General features: G+C 40.6%; 1 protein-coding gene across 1 annotated transcript in view; it reads left to right on the top strand.

The window, feature by feature from the left end:
- snx19a (sorting nexin 19a) overlaps positions 1–15952 on the top strand; it is a 34591-nt gene extending 18639 nt beyond the window's left edge. The window contains exons 2-13 of the mRNA XM_005735518.1: positions 4017–4156; positions 5525–7018; positions 7111–7246; positions 7334–7434; positions 7514–7633; positions 7937–8055; positions 8217–8313; positions 8420–8561; positions 9054–9177; positions 13740–13924; positions 14021–14108; positions 14317–15952. Coding sequence (XP_005735575.1) covers positions 5549–7018; positions 7111–7246; positions 7334–7434; positions 7514–7633; positions 7937–8055; positions 8217–8313; positions 8420–8561; positions 9054–9177; positions 13740–13924; positions 14021–14108; positions 14317–14428 — 2694 coding nt within the window. The 5' untranslated portion in view covers positions 4017–4156; positions 5525–5548 and the 3' untranslated portion in view covers positions 14429–15952. The remainder of the gene's footprint in view (positions 1–4016; positions 4157–5524; positions 7019–7110; positions 7247–7333; positions 7435–7513; positions 7634–7936; positions 8056–8216; positions 8314–8419; positions 8562–9053; positions 9178–13739; positions 13925–14020; positions 14109–14316) is intronic.
- Positions 15953–16283: the final 331 nt, after the last annotated feature.

Here is a 16283-nt window from a genome sequence, read left to right as displayed (position 1 = left end):
TGTTGGAGAAACGTTAACATTTTATTTGTACTGCATAATCTGCATACTCTTACAGAAATCTGCAACTATCCTTTGAAGCATCGCTCCTCTCTAAAACAGCAATGAGGATAATTATTTTGTTATCTACATTATTATGTAGATAACAAAATAACTTAAAGCAAAAATTGGGAAACATGAAGTCCGAAGTCTTTATATTAAGGGCCATCAGTCAAACAATATAGTTTGTTCTGGGTCTAAACAGAGCGCGTTGTGTGTGACGTCTTCTTTTGCGCATGCGGGCCGCTTTGAGCGTTCACACTAGAGCGCGTTTGCTGTCGCATTTTATTTGTAGTGTGAACGAGCAGACAAAAAAAATCGGATTTGATCAAAAAATCGGAATTGAGCATTAAGACCTGCAGTGTGAACGTAGCCAAAGACACTACGTGTTTGTGTCATGAAGATCGCGCATAATCCCAAAACATTTTCCAACATCTAATTTGGCACGGCAGGTCACATAGCACGATAGGAAGAAAGAGTTTTGTCACATGCATAGTTATACAAGTACAACACGCACTGAAATGTATCAAAAAAAGAGCCGAACGCCAGATTCCACGTGGTTCCAATGTGTGGCCGTCTTGCGTTTCAGGATCTGCTACCGACAAACCAGCAAAAAACAAAAAACAAAAAAAAAACGCCAAATGTGTCATCTGTGACACTTGTGAGGTTATCTCAAACACACTCCGTCAGTGTTGATGCTGTTGAACAACAAAATGTTTAAAAATGTGGCGAGTTTACCTGGTAATATCCTCATGCGCGACGCGATCGCGAAAATAGCAAACAATTAACACCACGCCGATGTTGTTCACAGGATAGCAAGAGTAAACGATCGGGAGACTCTTGTCGTCGTTATCGTTCCCCTCGCAAGGTTTATTTCTCCGAATTCAGCGTTTTGTTTCACAACTAAAGCGAACAGTATACTCGGCTGCCCCGAGCCAGGCCAGGCGGTGGACATGCCGCTGCGTGTCCGCGGAGCAGACACGTCTTACCTTTTCAAATGAAAAAAAAATCAGCGCTTCTCACAGGCGGCCTGGCTCGGTCGGGTTTAAAAGTGTCCAAGATTACACTTGCAACCTTATATCCAACGTGACGGCACGTTTAGACGTGATCTGCTGTCGTTAGCAGATCTGCTGTCGTTAGCAGCAGATCAGGAAGGAGACACACCGGAAGAAAGGAAGTCGTGACGTCAACGTCCCGTTTTAAGATAAAAAAATATTAATTTTTCTTGTAACACTTTAAATTCAATATCGACACTTATTTTTCACCTTTTCAAACGCAAACATCAGCGTTTCTTGCAGCCCCGACAGCGGAGGCTGTGCGCAAATGTGCAACGACAGACGGGTGCCCTGCTATTATCCGTCTGTCCAGTGGCTGTTTCCATCGGTCTCCTCTTCGCTCACAATTTGCAGATATATGGTGTCGCTACATGATCCACTGACAGATATATGGTGTCACTACATGATCCATTACATAACCCTTCTCTCATTGAGATGAGAGAAGCTACATTTTGTGCTCAATGTGCGTCTTTTCAAATGCGCGTACGTAGCCTGACACGAAGGACTACTTCCGGGGGCAGGGGTAAATCAACCGTGGCTGTGTTTAAAATATGAGTTTGAAGGGGGAAATTAAATGTAATTTGGTTTTGGTCCTTGCTTTTATATTTCATTTGTTTGTATTGGAGTGTGGCCGTCTCAGAGAAAATACTTTTGAATACTTTGGGGAAAAAAAAGTCAGTTTTTGTCTTTTTTTTCTTTTTTTAGGCATAAAGACCTTTATATTTAAAAAAAATATATAAAGGTCATTGATAGTGACACACAACACCACTCATTTTCCCATTTTTTAAAGCAGAAAGAGGCGCTCCAAACCTGAATTTTTGGCCTTATTTGGTTCAATGCTCAAAAATGAAAAAAGGGCGCCACCTGGTGGACAAATAAAAAAATTAAAATTCTAAGGCCCCTAGTTCAAAGTCTGAGTGAAAGTGGAAAAATGACATTTAATTTGATGGTAATGATTGGGCAGTGAAAAATAGCGTTTATAATGGGTTTCAATGGGGCGTTTTTTGGCTCTAGGACCTCATGTGGATGGCGGTTTGTAGCTTAGCCACTTTAAGCTAATCTAATAAACTCAGACTGCAATTCTACAGTTAAAAAAAAAAGGTTTGGAAAGTTTGCCTATATTCTATTCAACACAGTGAAAATGGCCTAATATTAAAAAACGCTGTGGATGAAAAATGGCTCCAGGACCTCCTAAGGGTCATTTAAACCTATTTTCTACACATTCCAGCACATAAAATAAAATATTTTTTGTGTTTACACGCACTCTTTCAAATAGATGCAAGTAAAACACAGCAGAAAATAAATAAAGTCAAAGACTCAGCGGTCCCGTTGCTCTATTTTCACTTGTAAAGCAGGAGTAGGGTAGGCGGAGGTTTACCCTGGTGCAGGTCAGTTGAAGAATCCGCCAGTTTCTCTGTGAATTTCCCATTACCTGGTTGCGCACTCGTGCTTGCTTGGAAGTTTAGGGTTTTTTTTCGCTGTAAAAAGAAGTTTTCATCCCACACACGATGGACACTAATGTTTTTGTCACTTTTTATGGAATCAAACTCAAAGTAAGGTCAGTACTTCCACGCTTTAAACGCTGCACGCTCATACTCTCTCCCACAATCAATTTGTGATCAGTTGTTGCTCTGCACACAGCTGTTGTCACTAACAGCGCACTCACTTATGTCACTGTCAGACATTCTTGCAAAAAAATCACGGTTTTAGTAACGCAGCGTTACTACGGGAAAGTAACGGTAATCTAATTACCGTTTTTGAATAGTAATCCCTACTTTACTCGTTACTTGAAAAAAGTAATCAGATTACAGTAACGCGTTACTGCCCATCTCTGGTGGAGACAGCTGAGGACACAGCGGGGACAAATTAAGAGTAAGAGAGGGGGGAAGCAAAACTGAACATAGTGCACAAAAGACAGGAGCTACTAAAATAAAACAAGAGGCAGAGACAAAGACAAAGCTGACATAAAGAAAATTAAACAAACAGACATGACTGACTTTACAGGGAGACACTAAAGGACTACCCATGGGAAAGAGTTAAAGGAAACAGGAAGGGAAATCACTAAATATTGCACAACCAAGATATGAGTAGAAGAGAGATAAATGTCTTAGTACTTTTTAGGAGCACTTTAGACAACTTATTTACCTCCAAATGCTTTTAGCAGCAAGCAACTGACAAACTATGGCAGTAGCATCTATGCTAATGCAATTTATCTTAACTGTTCTCCAAGTTAAGGTTTGCCTCTACTCATTCAAAACATAGTGTAGGTGTAATAGAATATCGTTGGCTATTGAGGATAATAAACATAAAATAAGACCACTCAGAGAGCGCAACTCCCCCTGAAGGTCAAGGGCTAAGGACTAAAGCCTTGATGTTTTTATTACATAAAAATTCTGTTTTAAGGAGCTCAGACAAAGAAAGTGCTTACTGCATCACCCCCCCCCATGTCTCCCATGACTAATATATTGCTTTAATATACACCAATAAGAACAATATAGAATATATGAATCAGGACTCCAAAACTTTACTTTACAGTTATGGGTTGCCGATCACTTTATTCCTACATTTATGTGTATCCATAACATTATATATATAGTTTTTGGTCAACTTGTAAAACAGATCACTCTCATTACTCTGCAGAAAACACTGGTGAAAACACAGAAGTACGCAATTAAATCAAGAAGAAATGTAGAGATAATAAATTTAAAATATTTAAGTGTGCAGAACTGTAAAAATGGAGTAAAGGAATTTAACTTATGCTGATTTAGCTACTAGCACTTAAATGTGTATCATTTGTATGCTTGTTTTGTGTCTGTTCATTTATTTATGGTCACATAGTTTTATTCTCTAAAATCTGCATACTTATCGCTAGCATTTGTTTTCAGCTGCACATAGATGACTGTATTGCTCTTTAACTGTCTCAAGTAGACAACCAGCAGCCAGAGAGCTGTCCATATGGGCTCTGTGCGTCTATCCAGATAATCTTTGTTGGAGGATTAAGACCGGAGCAGGAAGACATTCAACACGACCTGCATTTGTCCAAAGAGAGTCCTTTAACCTTTCAGGTAATGTGTGTTTTTCTGCTTCATAGCCTAAACTAATAGAAATCCACTGTCAGTAGGCTACGGGCTAGCTGCATATAATAGGTGAGCTTCACTGACCTCTGCTCTGACCTCAGCTGCTGCTAGCCCACAGTACTTTTGTAAACACGCCCTGGATTTCTCTCGAGGTTTGACTGTTATGCGAAATATAGAAAGCAGAAAAAAGTTCAACAACAGGCAATACTCGCTGGCCATTAAAGTTTATATCAATTTACTGTTGACATGGAAGAAAGTCCCCTGACATGATACTGTAACAGATGGTGCATTCAAGCATAATTACATTGTCACGGGGCAGTTAATGGAGTAGAACATTATACTCCATACAAACAACATAATAGGTTTATAGCTGTCATATGGACCTTTTGCTTCCAAATGACTTCGGACGTTATCTGATCATTTTTTATTATTCTCATGAAGGCAGTAAATATAAAACAGTCTCTCAGTAGAAGGGATTTTGCTGGAACTGTAATTTTGTTGGGTCAGTGTTTTGAATCCAGTACAGCACTGCAAGCCATTTAAATTTTAACATGTATAATGGTCAGTTGAATTAAATCACACATCCTCCAAATTCTGTGGGCCATTTACAGTAAACGCAACACAACTTCTGCCTATGTCATATCAGGTGTGGTGTTTTATTAATTTTCTATAAAAACACAAAGAAAAACATCACCTTAAAAAAATGCTAAATTATTGTTCTAATTCCCTGCATATTCCGGTTTTACCGTTTTAATTATGAGGATTTAGATGCTTATCTTTGTGGAGGCTTCCTAGTTCTTTTCTTTTTTCTCTTTTTAGATTTTAATTTACAAAAAAGTCTCAAATGAAAAAAGGAAATTTGTAAAATAAAACTTGAGGGAAATAGATTACATTATAATGCATATATTTGTTAATGGAAGGCCTATAAAGGGATATGCAAAAGCCCCATCATAGACACAAACACTGTGTAAACATAGATCTGAGTGAGAGTTGTAGCTGGCTGGCTTTATCATGTGAGAATTGAAGCCATTAAACCAGGGATGGGGAACTCCAGGCCTTAAATGCTGGTGTCCTGCAGGTTTTAGATCTCACCCTGGGTCAACACACCTGAATCAAATGATTAGTTCATTGGCAACCCTCTGGAGAATTTAAAGACATGTTGAGGAAGTAATTTAGCCATTTAAATCAGCTGTGTTGGATGGAGGACACATCTAAAACCTGCAGGACTTCGGCCCTTAACGCCTGGAGTTCCCCCGCCCCTGCATTAAACAGTTACCGGTATACTGAAATTTAGTCATTACTATAATGTTCTTATTGCTTGTTATTTAACAGTATATGCATTTTTTTTTTCAACAGGACAAATCTCCACTGCCGATCATAATGTCTTTATTGGATTTTCTTGGGCAGGGGAAGCTGTTGGGGGTCGGAGTTCTGCTGGTGTGGCTCGTCCTCTTCCACCTTCTTGTTAATGTTTGGCTCCTTTGTGTCTTCACCAGTCTCCTGGTAGTTCTCGGAGGTTGGCTTGGGTCACGGGCTCTGCTGGATGCCAACAGCGTTCTCCACCTGGAGCACTTCTTGCCTCTTGGCAACATTAACCCACCTCAGTATTCACCTGAGCACGAGTGGAGATTGAACCATGAGATCCACAGCGCTGTCCACAAAGCAGTGCGTGACTTTGTGTCCTCGTGGTATCGCACTCTACTGCCCGAGGTGGAGGGCGAGTTTGAGCGTGCGGTGCGTAATTCGATGCTGGAGTCAGTGATGGAACTGAAGGAGCGTGCCCGGCAAGTGGACAGAAAAGCCTTGGTTCAGCGGTTGCTGGAGGTGTACGGGGGTCACCTGCAGAACTACATGACAGTAAGACAGATACAGTCAACACAAAAGGGAAGCATGAGCCTCTGGCAGCTCTACAGTGAAGTAGACACCCCTCATCCAGCTGTGAGCAGCAAAGCTGCTGAGCTCAGCTACTCCAGAGCTCTAGTTCACCTTGTACTACACGTGCTGGTTCCATACCCACAGATGGAAACCAGGACAGGAGGTTACATGGTTACAGAACTTATTACCTGCAACGTGCTGCTACCGCTCATAACCAGGATATCCGATCCTGACTGGCTCAACCAGACCATTGTAGACATACTTACCAGATGCAGAGAACCACACCAGGAAATCAACGTGGATGACCTCCCAGTAGATCCCCTATACAAATGTCAGATCGACCAGGAGTCCTGGGCCACCTGCATGTCACTGTCTTCTTCCGATCAAGCTGGTCTCGCCAGCAAAAGCGCCTCTGACCTTGATGACCTGAATGAGAGCCGGAGCACGACGGAGCAGACTGAGTCCTCACTGAGCAGCATGGTTAGCTTGGCGTCAGCTGGGAAATTTCAAAGCTGCCGCCCAGGTCTGCTCACATCATACAAAGTGAACTGCTGTCCGCTTACATCTGCCCATCACTCCAACTCGTCAGAGTCCAAAATAATTTCACTGGACTCGCTAACTCAGTCTGACTCGGATGATGATCTGAAAGGAGGATTTTGCGAGTGTGGTCCTTCAAATAACTTCTGCAGCATGCTCACTTCTAAAGATGTTGAAGCCTATGGATGCTTCGGTCCACTGAGAAATCTAGGACAGAAGGTGGTGGTGCCGGTGGACTCCCAGTGGCCAGCAGGCATAGCTGAAGAGAAATCTCCAGGTTGCCCTAGAAGAAAGCTTTGTTTACCCTCTTATAACTTGGATTCCCCCAGCAATGCAGTGGCACCTGTGAACATCCAGAATGTTAGAATTGGTGGCACCGTCACCGCAAAAGACCAGCGTGGCACCGGCATACATCCCTATATTCTTTACACTGTAAAGGTACAGTCATGTCACAGCCTGGTACAATGAAGCTGTCTTATGAAATTGGATTATTGATGATTGCATACTGCACCCCTCTTTCTGTTTAACAGTTTCAGACAGCGACCAGTGATGGCAGCGCCACTCCACAGCATGCGGCCTGTCACGCTGTCAATCGCAGATACAGCGAGTTCCTCAACTTGCAGACACGATTAGAGGAGAAGCCCGAAATGAAGAAATTAATCAAGAGTAAGACATCGTCCTCTGCTTTAAGACATCACCAAACCCTAGTAGTCCAAGAAGAGATGCCACGTTTATTTATTTATTGCATTTCAGATGTCAAGGGCCCAAAGAGGATTTTCCCTGATCTCTCATTCAGCAGTCCAGACGGTGAGAAGGTTGAAGTGCGTAAAAGCCAGCTGGATGCCTTCCTAAAAGTAAGCATTGGGATTATAACTTTTGCATTTGCAGGGTTCTGACGTTTGTTCTTGTGGTATAATTTTTATTGTTTTCTAGCAATTAAGCAGCATTCCTGAGATAGCCAACAACGAAGACATGCAGGAGTTCCTAGCTCTCAATTCAGGTGTCTGTACATATTTTGGAAGAAAACCTTTTGCCAAGTCAAGAATTGATAAGGTAGGAACAAGCTAACAGAAAATTAAACCAATAAGTAGTTGCATTTTGTGAAATTTACTCCATTACTCCCCTGCGAGAGTTAAGTAAGAAGTTTTATGCCTTGTTCTTGAGCATGGAGTTGGACCTTTTGTGAAAATGTGTAAAGAAATTCCACATTGTAATACTCAAGAACGCACAAAATAGAGAAGAATAAATACTCAAGAAGCTAATCATGTTCAGAATGAGACAAAAACTGGATGCTTTTTCTTTCTTTTTTCTACAACTTGAATTTAATTATCTCACATATGTTTGATTGATTGAAAGATGATGGAAAATGCTTTGGACACTTTGAAGACAGCTTTCCCACATCCAGAACCCCTCAGCCCAACAGAGGACATTGATGGAGATCCTGATGGAAGAACAATGGACAACAGAAAATACAGGTAAGAGCTCTATCTGCCTGATACCAGTCTTCACACACATTCAAATCTACTTTGCTTCCTTATTATCAATTCGGTGAGTTAATTCTCAGCTTCTTTCATGTTGGATTTAATTCACTTATTTTTGTAACACGGGGATTCCTGTTTTGTGTTCTGTGCTTCAGGAGGCTTTTCCCAAGCAAAATCTCCCCAGCCTTCAATATACCCAACATTCCTGATCTACATCCTAAAGTGACATACTGCTTCAGTGAAGGCAGCACTGTAAGTTATTATTCCTCATGAACTATCAACACAAACATGTTTCAGACTAATGTGAGAGAGCGCTGACATTTTCTTCAGAAATCATTTGCTTATTCTGATTTTCTAGGTCCTCAATGGCATGTCACTGTCCCACCTCGAGAATTTTGTTGGTGAGCAGGAAACACTGTTATGTGGACTGAATGGGAAAGAGAACAAGCAGAGGTGTGAGCAAGATGTAAAGAAGACTTCAGGGAAAACTCACGGCACAGGTTGAGTTTGTCTGAAGTAGATTTATCCACATTGGCAAGATGCACTGACACAGTTTTACCACATGGGTGCAGCAAAACCCAATGTCTGTGGTGGCTTTAGCTGAGCAGTAGACGATTTGCAGCAATAGGGCACAAACACATTTTGGAGACTTTTTGAATCCACATTTAGTAAGAATGGTTTTTTTTACTTGCAGTGGAAAATCTTGACCTCAGCATCTATTAATAGATATTTCTCATTAAAAAATTTTTGGTTGATTGTTTATTAACAACACAAAGGTAACTCCATGTTTTTGCCCACTACCACTAATGGTGTGTTCTGCCTTTACAAGTAGTCAAATATTTTTTAAATTCATTTGTGAAGATTCCCATCCTTGTGCTGAAATAAATGTATAATTAATGTATAATTAATGGGGGTTTGTGTGTGTGTGTGTGTGTGTGTGTGTGTGTGTGTGTGTGTGTGTGTGTGTGTGTGTGTGTGCGCGCGCGCTGCAGACACAGCTGTGGCTGATGTCGCTTTGAACATCTTGTGTTTGCTGATGAAGGATCAGTGGAGTTGGCTGTGCACTGAGAACATCCAGAAGGCCATCAGACTGCTCTTCGGGACTTTCATCGAGAGGTAAGAGTTCCTCCGCATCTGCAGCTGTTTGTGAACTGTTGTGCAATTTACTTGCACTGTAAGTAAATCAGGAGTGAAGACAAAATCAACAATGACTTATGCCATAAGTCATTGCTAACCCATCCTTCCGCTCAAATGAGCTTGGAATAGTTAAAGGGAGCATTTTGGGAAACCACTACAAGGTAGAGGCTTTCCTCGGAGAAGGGGGCTATGGTATTGTAGCCAAATGCCGTGATACCAAAACCAACCGAGCTGTGGCTATTAAGGTGAACAAGAACGACCCTGATATTCTGCAACAGGCAAAACTGGAAATTTTCATCCTGGAGCAGCTGAGAAGGTTGGATCCAGATGCCGCCAACATTGTTCAATGGAACGGCTTTTTCCACGATGGAGAGCGTGTTTGCCTGAAATTTGAACTCCTAGACCAATGCCTGTGGGACTACACACGGGACCCGAATAATCGGCGTCTCTCCATAAGCGAAGTCAGGCCAATTTTAGGTCAACTCACAAATGCCCTGTCCCACCTGGGTTCTGTGGGAATAGTGCACGCTGACCTCAAACCTGGAAACATCATGGTTGTAAATCGCTATGAGTCTCCAGTCAAAGTCAGACTTATAGACTTTGGCCTCGCATGTCCTGCGTCTGCAGTGATGCCTGGTGACCGTGTGGGGACAGTTGGTTATAGTGCACCTGAGGTTATGCTTGGCCTTCCTTATAACGAAGCAAGTGACATGTGGTCTCTGGAGCTGGTGGCTGTTGAGCTTGTTACAGGGGTGCCACTCTACCCTGGAAAAAAATATTATGATGTTTTGAAATTCATCATAGAGACTCAGGGTCAGCCGCCAGATCATGTTCTCGATCCTGGCGTGTACACTGAAGACTATTTCACAAAAGACAACTACAACCAACAACGCTGGACATTTAAGACCGCCCAACAATTTAAATACGAGACAGGATATGAATCTTTGGAGACAAGATACATAAAACTGACACGTCTGGATGACCTCGAACAAATAATGCTGTTTAGACGAGGACCAGAAGATGGCCAACGCTTATTTGTCAGCCTAATTAAAGAGATGTTGGCCTTGGATGCACACCAGCGGATAACACCCTCTCAGGTTCTCCGGCATCCCTTTTTCAACCCTGGCCTCTCCAACAGGTTCCCAAGTATCAACACTGAAAAACCATACAGAGTCAATCTCCAGCATGGCATCTTCCACCCTGGACAAAAGTGATAAAAACACAAACTGGGGTTGGAAAAGGATATTAACAGCAAATTATACTGGAAATATTAATTAAGCTGCTCCAATAATTATCACTTTGGCTTTTTTTTTTTTTTAATTCACTCCCCCCACCCCAACCAGTCGCGGCAGATGACTGTCCCTTCCTGAGCCTGGTTCTGTCGAAGGTTTCTTCCTTTTTAAAGTGAGTTTTTCCTTCCCACTGTCGCTAAATGCTTTCTCATAGGGAATCTTCTGATTGCTGGTGTGGCCAAAACTCTAGGGGAAGTAGCAATTCTTGTGAAAAAAAAAAAAGCCTACCAATATTCAAAGCAGAGCAGCGGACACCTTACCATCACATCAGTCCTTTAATCCGACCTAAAACACCATGTTTACAGAAATAAGTTCCGTACAAATTGGAAATAAATTGTTGTTTTTGATTGTTTATAAGTATATAGTGCTACCCTTCAGCCTCCTAGTAGACATACCTGTGTTATAAATGTGAAACGCCTCCGATTTTCAGAAAAGTTGACGTCTGACCTTGAAGTCAAGGTCACTGAGATTTAAGCTTCACAGAGATTTTCAGTAGATGCAACCATGGTATTGATTTGAAAAATCTACACAATCACAAACTTGGATGTCCACAGCGCCTCGCCATATACCAAAGATTAAGAGGTGGTTTTTTACTAGTTTTTTATAAAGATTACAAAACACAAATAACAAAAATGCCAACGCTATTGTTATTTTTGACAACGTCTAATGTAGTGCAAAAAAACAAAAACCCAAAATTTAATAAATAAAGTAAATAAGGTATATACTACATAGTATACAACATTTTAGTGGTCCACAATGGGTTATTTGTATGTTTGTCACACTTAAACATTTCAAATCATCAAACATTTTTTTTCTTTTTTATGTAAAAAGAAAAATCCTTTAACTGTCCAGTTTTCTTGATGTTATGATGCTTCTACCACTGGTTTGTCATTAATATTTTATTGTCTTAGTGTGTTAAAGATTCTAGTTCTTATTCTGGTCAAACTGTGCTTCATTATTTGTTTACAGCACAGCTACAGTTCCAGGTGACTTCAAGTCAAAAGGATACTACATGTCAATGGCCAGCAGCCTGTATTCAGTTTGAATATTGCAGTAAATGTACCTGGATCTGTTTTTATTGGGTTGTGAATTTGGTCTCACTGTTACATCCAACTTTTAGAGTGGAATAAAGACAAAAAGAAACAAGAGAGAATGGATTTGTAGTTAGAAATCCAAAGTTGCTTCTGTTTTGCCCACACACATTGATGATGATTTCACATCGTAAGCAGGTTATCAAATGTGGACAGAATGTTAGCAGAATCTTATAATTCTCATAAGATTCTGTTTTTGTGTCCTTCAATACAATGTGTTTATGTGTGACATACTGATATGAATCATAGTATCTTATGGAATTCCAAAAATGGCTGCCAGGACAGCTGCCACCACACTGATGTGACACACTACAAATCAACTCTTTGATGCTCTGTGCTGAGTCTGCACAATAACCTGCACTTAAACATTCATTTAATATCACGTACACATATACACATACTGTTCCTCAAGAAGACACTGAGAAAAAATAAAGAATAACATTGAGACTGTAACTTTGCCATAAGTCATAGGTGTCAAACTCTGGCCGGCGGGCCAAATTTGGCCCGCAGCCTAATTACATTTGGCCCGCGAAGCCATACCAAATTACTATTAGAGCTGGCCTACTGGTATTATACAGCTAATATATATATATTGTTTAGTATTAAGCTTTGCTTGTTCCATATTCAGTTTTCCAGCAAAACTTATTTGAGTCCATAAGAAAAGATTCATTCTTATATCTGGAGGAAGATTTTTTTTTCAATAAATATTAATGTTAGCCCGCGACTTTGTTCCAGTTTTGAATTTTGGCCCACTGTGTATTTGAATTTGACACCCCTGACTTACACAATGGGCGAATAACTTCTGACACCTTGGGACGGCCTGTGATAATAAGCCAGATGACTCATAGCAATTAGTAAAACTACAGGCAAGTCTTAAAGTACCAGATGCCCTGTCATTTTCTACTTCTAAACCCAGACAAAACTGAAATGATTATGTTATTTCTCTCTAAAATATCAGATACATGGCGTATAATCAAATACTTTATCTTGATGGCATTACCTTGGCCTCGAGTAACACTGTGACGAATCTTGGAGCCATTTCTGAACAGGATATGTCACTCAACTCACACATTAAACAAATCTCTAGGACTGTTTCACTTCATCTGAGCAATATTGTCAAATTTAGAAACATCCTGTGAGAGTGAGACAGAAAAATGACTTTGAGATTGTTACTTCTAGAGTGGGTTACTGTAAACAGGTAAAATCTCCCTGAAAAACCTTCAGTTCAAAGGCCACAGTGAGAGTGCTAACATATCAGCTTCTCTTGATTTGCTGCCTGTTAAAACCACAACTTAATTCAAAATTCTTCTCTTTGAATAGAAAGTCCTGAATGATCATCATATGTATGGGTAGAGTTTCTTAAAGTAGAATGGGAGGCTGAGCCTTCGACTATCAGGCTCTTCTCCTGTGGAACCAGCTCCCAGTTAGGGATCAGGAGACGGACACTCTCTACCTGGAACACGAAACTTCAACTTGATAAAACTTATACCTCAGGTGACTCTGCTAGAGGACTTTTCTGGTGTTTGTCTACTCTCTGCCATAGTTTGTGTGATGTCCTTTTGGTTGTTCGCAGTCTTTGTACTGTCATTCTGTTATTTACATTCCAGGAAAAAATATTGAATTTTTATTCATTACAATAAATCACAGCAAGGCCTCAACAGTTGGCTATGGTGTCTATTTTGTGAGCAGGTGACATATTTACAGTCATTTATTTTTCCTTCATTCAGCCAGATCTAGAGGGCACAAGGACAGGTTAGTGGTGGTTAGTTGGATTTTAATGGTGCACGATCTTCTCTCCGATTGTCTTTCAGGAGTTTTTTAGCACACACACATAAATGTTATGGGTTTTTGTGCTTTACTTGCTAAACTAAATAACTACTGGACCCACTTTACCACATGGTGTGTGGGAAATGGGCTTTTCCTACCCCTAATGTTAAGCTATCATTAAATGGTCATACTGGTCACAACTTTTGGCTTGATATCTGCCTCTGGGACCTCACTTCTGGCTTAAGGTTCATGTTTTGCATTCTCCTGTAATTGCTTAAAGCACGCTTTTTCATGAGCTTGCATTTAATTCCCCATCTGTCTGTTTGACACATTGGCACATGTCCTGAACATGGACGCACTCACTAAAGTATTGAACTGATTTCTGTGTCAGATGGTTGGATGTAGGTGTCGCCCACCTTACCAGTGCTCCTTGCTGGGTGATTTACCTACAAGTGCTGCAGGAAGCTGTATGGCCTGGTGGCACTCTGCCTGCTCAACCACAGCCTGAGCGAAGTGCTGCACAAAAGGAGAAAACAAAGGAGCAATGTTTGGACTGCCTGATGCAGCTGCTCCCAGGTGAATAACAGCTGTTCAAATCAGAATACTGCTGTTAAATGCTGCCCTGATTTTCATAGCTTCTGACAGTATGTTTCACTGTTTGTGTCTGAGCAGAGCTCATCACTGACATGCTGGGTAATGAGAAGTACAGACTGAGTTTGGAGACTATGCTGGAGTCTTTGCAGGACCACCAGATAAACAAGTGAGTCAGCAACCAAACAGCAAGCTAACAAGAAACAGAAACTGTATCAGTGCTGGTCTCTGATTATCACTAAACAGTACAACCAGAATGTTAATGTTTCAGATAGAACTGCAAACTCCTCTTACCTTTCATATTTATACTATTATATCATCAATCTAAGAATGTCATTTTCCTGATGTCTTTTTCCTACATCTGTGTTTTTCTGCAGGCATCTGCTTTACTGCATCTGTGACCTGCTGCTGGAATTTTTGATCCCCGAGTCGTGTGATGAGAACTTCCAGCATTCTCTGCTACAGAGCTTGACCAAAGACACATATTGAGACAACAATGATCGTCATTAGTTTACAAAAATCTGCCTGCTGAAGCCCAGAACTGATCACCAGACAGACTCGGGTCTGAATGACAGTCACGACTCTCAGCAGCTTGTCTGATAGATAAATGGAATACACAGGTAAACAAGTATCTGCCATTCAGTTGTGGCGAGCTCAGTGTACTTATATAATTCCTATCATTATTTCATGATCATTTCAACTTCCCATATGTATGATAGACTTATCACTTATCTCATTATCATAAAACAAGCTTGAGCTTCTATTTCAGCTTATAAAAAGTTTGCATCCAAGTAAAATACAATGCACTGTATTTGTCCTCTGCCTCCATTTCTTTACTTTTCAAGTTAAATCTGTTAACGTTTCAGACAGTGTCCCACATTATCCCAAACATACCTACTCTTTTGCCCCATTTTTAGTCTTTTGGGGAGTGATAAGATGATTAGGTGATGCATCGTTGGTGGAAGCAGTTCATGGAGATGCAGCTTGCCTTATACTTGTGCAGGATGTGACGTATTCATAAAAGCCTGTAGTCAATGGAGTCCACAGGGTAATGGCACAACAAAGCGGCATCAATCACGCAGATTAATGAGAAAAAAGACTGATCCTGGCTTCATATTTATATCATCACGCAAACTGACGTCTGGTTAACATGTCACCCAGTTAAACTCGTTTTTTTGGCTCTTGGGCTCTTTTATCTTGATGCATTCATTTATTCTGATGTTGTTGTAAATCGTGCACATTCCTACTTTGGAGCCTGGTAAGTTCACAGCTGGCATGAGTGCATATGTTCATGATATCTACCTGAAGTATGATCTTCAGATGTAGAACTCGACAGATCGCCGGGGCTTGAAAGGAAATGAAGGAGGCTCTTCCAGGATTTTATATAAAGTTTTATTCTGTCTTTTGTCGCCCTTTATCTAATGACTGTTAGAGGTCTCACTGTCCTTCTCAGTGCAATTAGTGCCTTCAGCTGAGCCCTCTGACATCTGTGAGTGAAATCAGCAGTGTGAAGGATTTGCTCAGATGAAAGCTGGGGCTGAACTTCAGACAGGTGTACTGACTGAGTCAATAAATGTTTGAAGTTGAGAGCATTGTTGGGGAATCCCCCTGTCTTCAACACAAAGAGTGAACTTTAGCCGTCACAAAGAGGATTTTGTGCTAGTTTTCTTTGATTACTCCTCTGTGTCAGGTAACTTATTCATATAATCCAGCTCTTCTCACACATTCTTTCACTGTACAAACACTATTTGTGTGAAAGGAGTTAAAAATCGACTGATATTTCATAAATGAGTGTGTATAAGTATTGTGTTTTAGTCTTCCCATGATCTTTTGATCCGGAGAGCAGTTAAAAAAATACCAATTTCTTCACAGCCAAATTCCGTGATGAGGGATAAATTAACTGCATGATTTACAAAACCACTTTGTGTTTTGCTTGAATGGTAAATTGAAAAAAAGTAAGGAAAAGCACTCTTTTTATAGAGTGCTTCCATATGGCAACATAATTTTATTAAATATGGATGGCTAATATAGTGTGTGTTTGTGAGTATCTTTATTTCATTGAGGGGAAAAAAAAATCTGCATGACTTGGTATCTGCATGCACTCTGTTATTGAACTGAAAGATTTATTATCCGTGTTAAGCACGACAGGGTAACAGGGTCACTGGTGGCTGGTACTCAGACAACTGTCAAGTATCCTTAAATATTCAGTATGGCAGCCTATTGCAAAGAATCTCTGAAACACTGAAATAATTACAATCAGTTCAAAGAGGGTGTTTGTCTGTAAAAAGAAAAAAAAATCTGGCAGTTCTGTCATGGTGATTGACAAAGTCTCAAAAATGCGCGC

This window comes from Pundamilia nyererei, unplaced genomic scaffold, assembly GCF_000239375.1.
Source record: "Pundamilia nyererei isolate P.nyererei 1_Seehausen unplaced genomic scaffold, PunNye1.0 scaffold00064, whole genome shotgun sequence".
Lineage (NCBI taxonomy): Eukaryota > Metazoa > Chordata > Actinopteri > Cichliformes > Cichlidae > Pundamilia > Pundamilia nyererei.
Note: the sequence above shows the minus strand (reverse complement) of the source record. Positions and strands in the feature narration are given on the sequence as shown.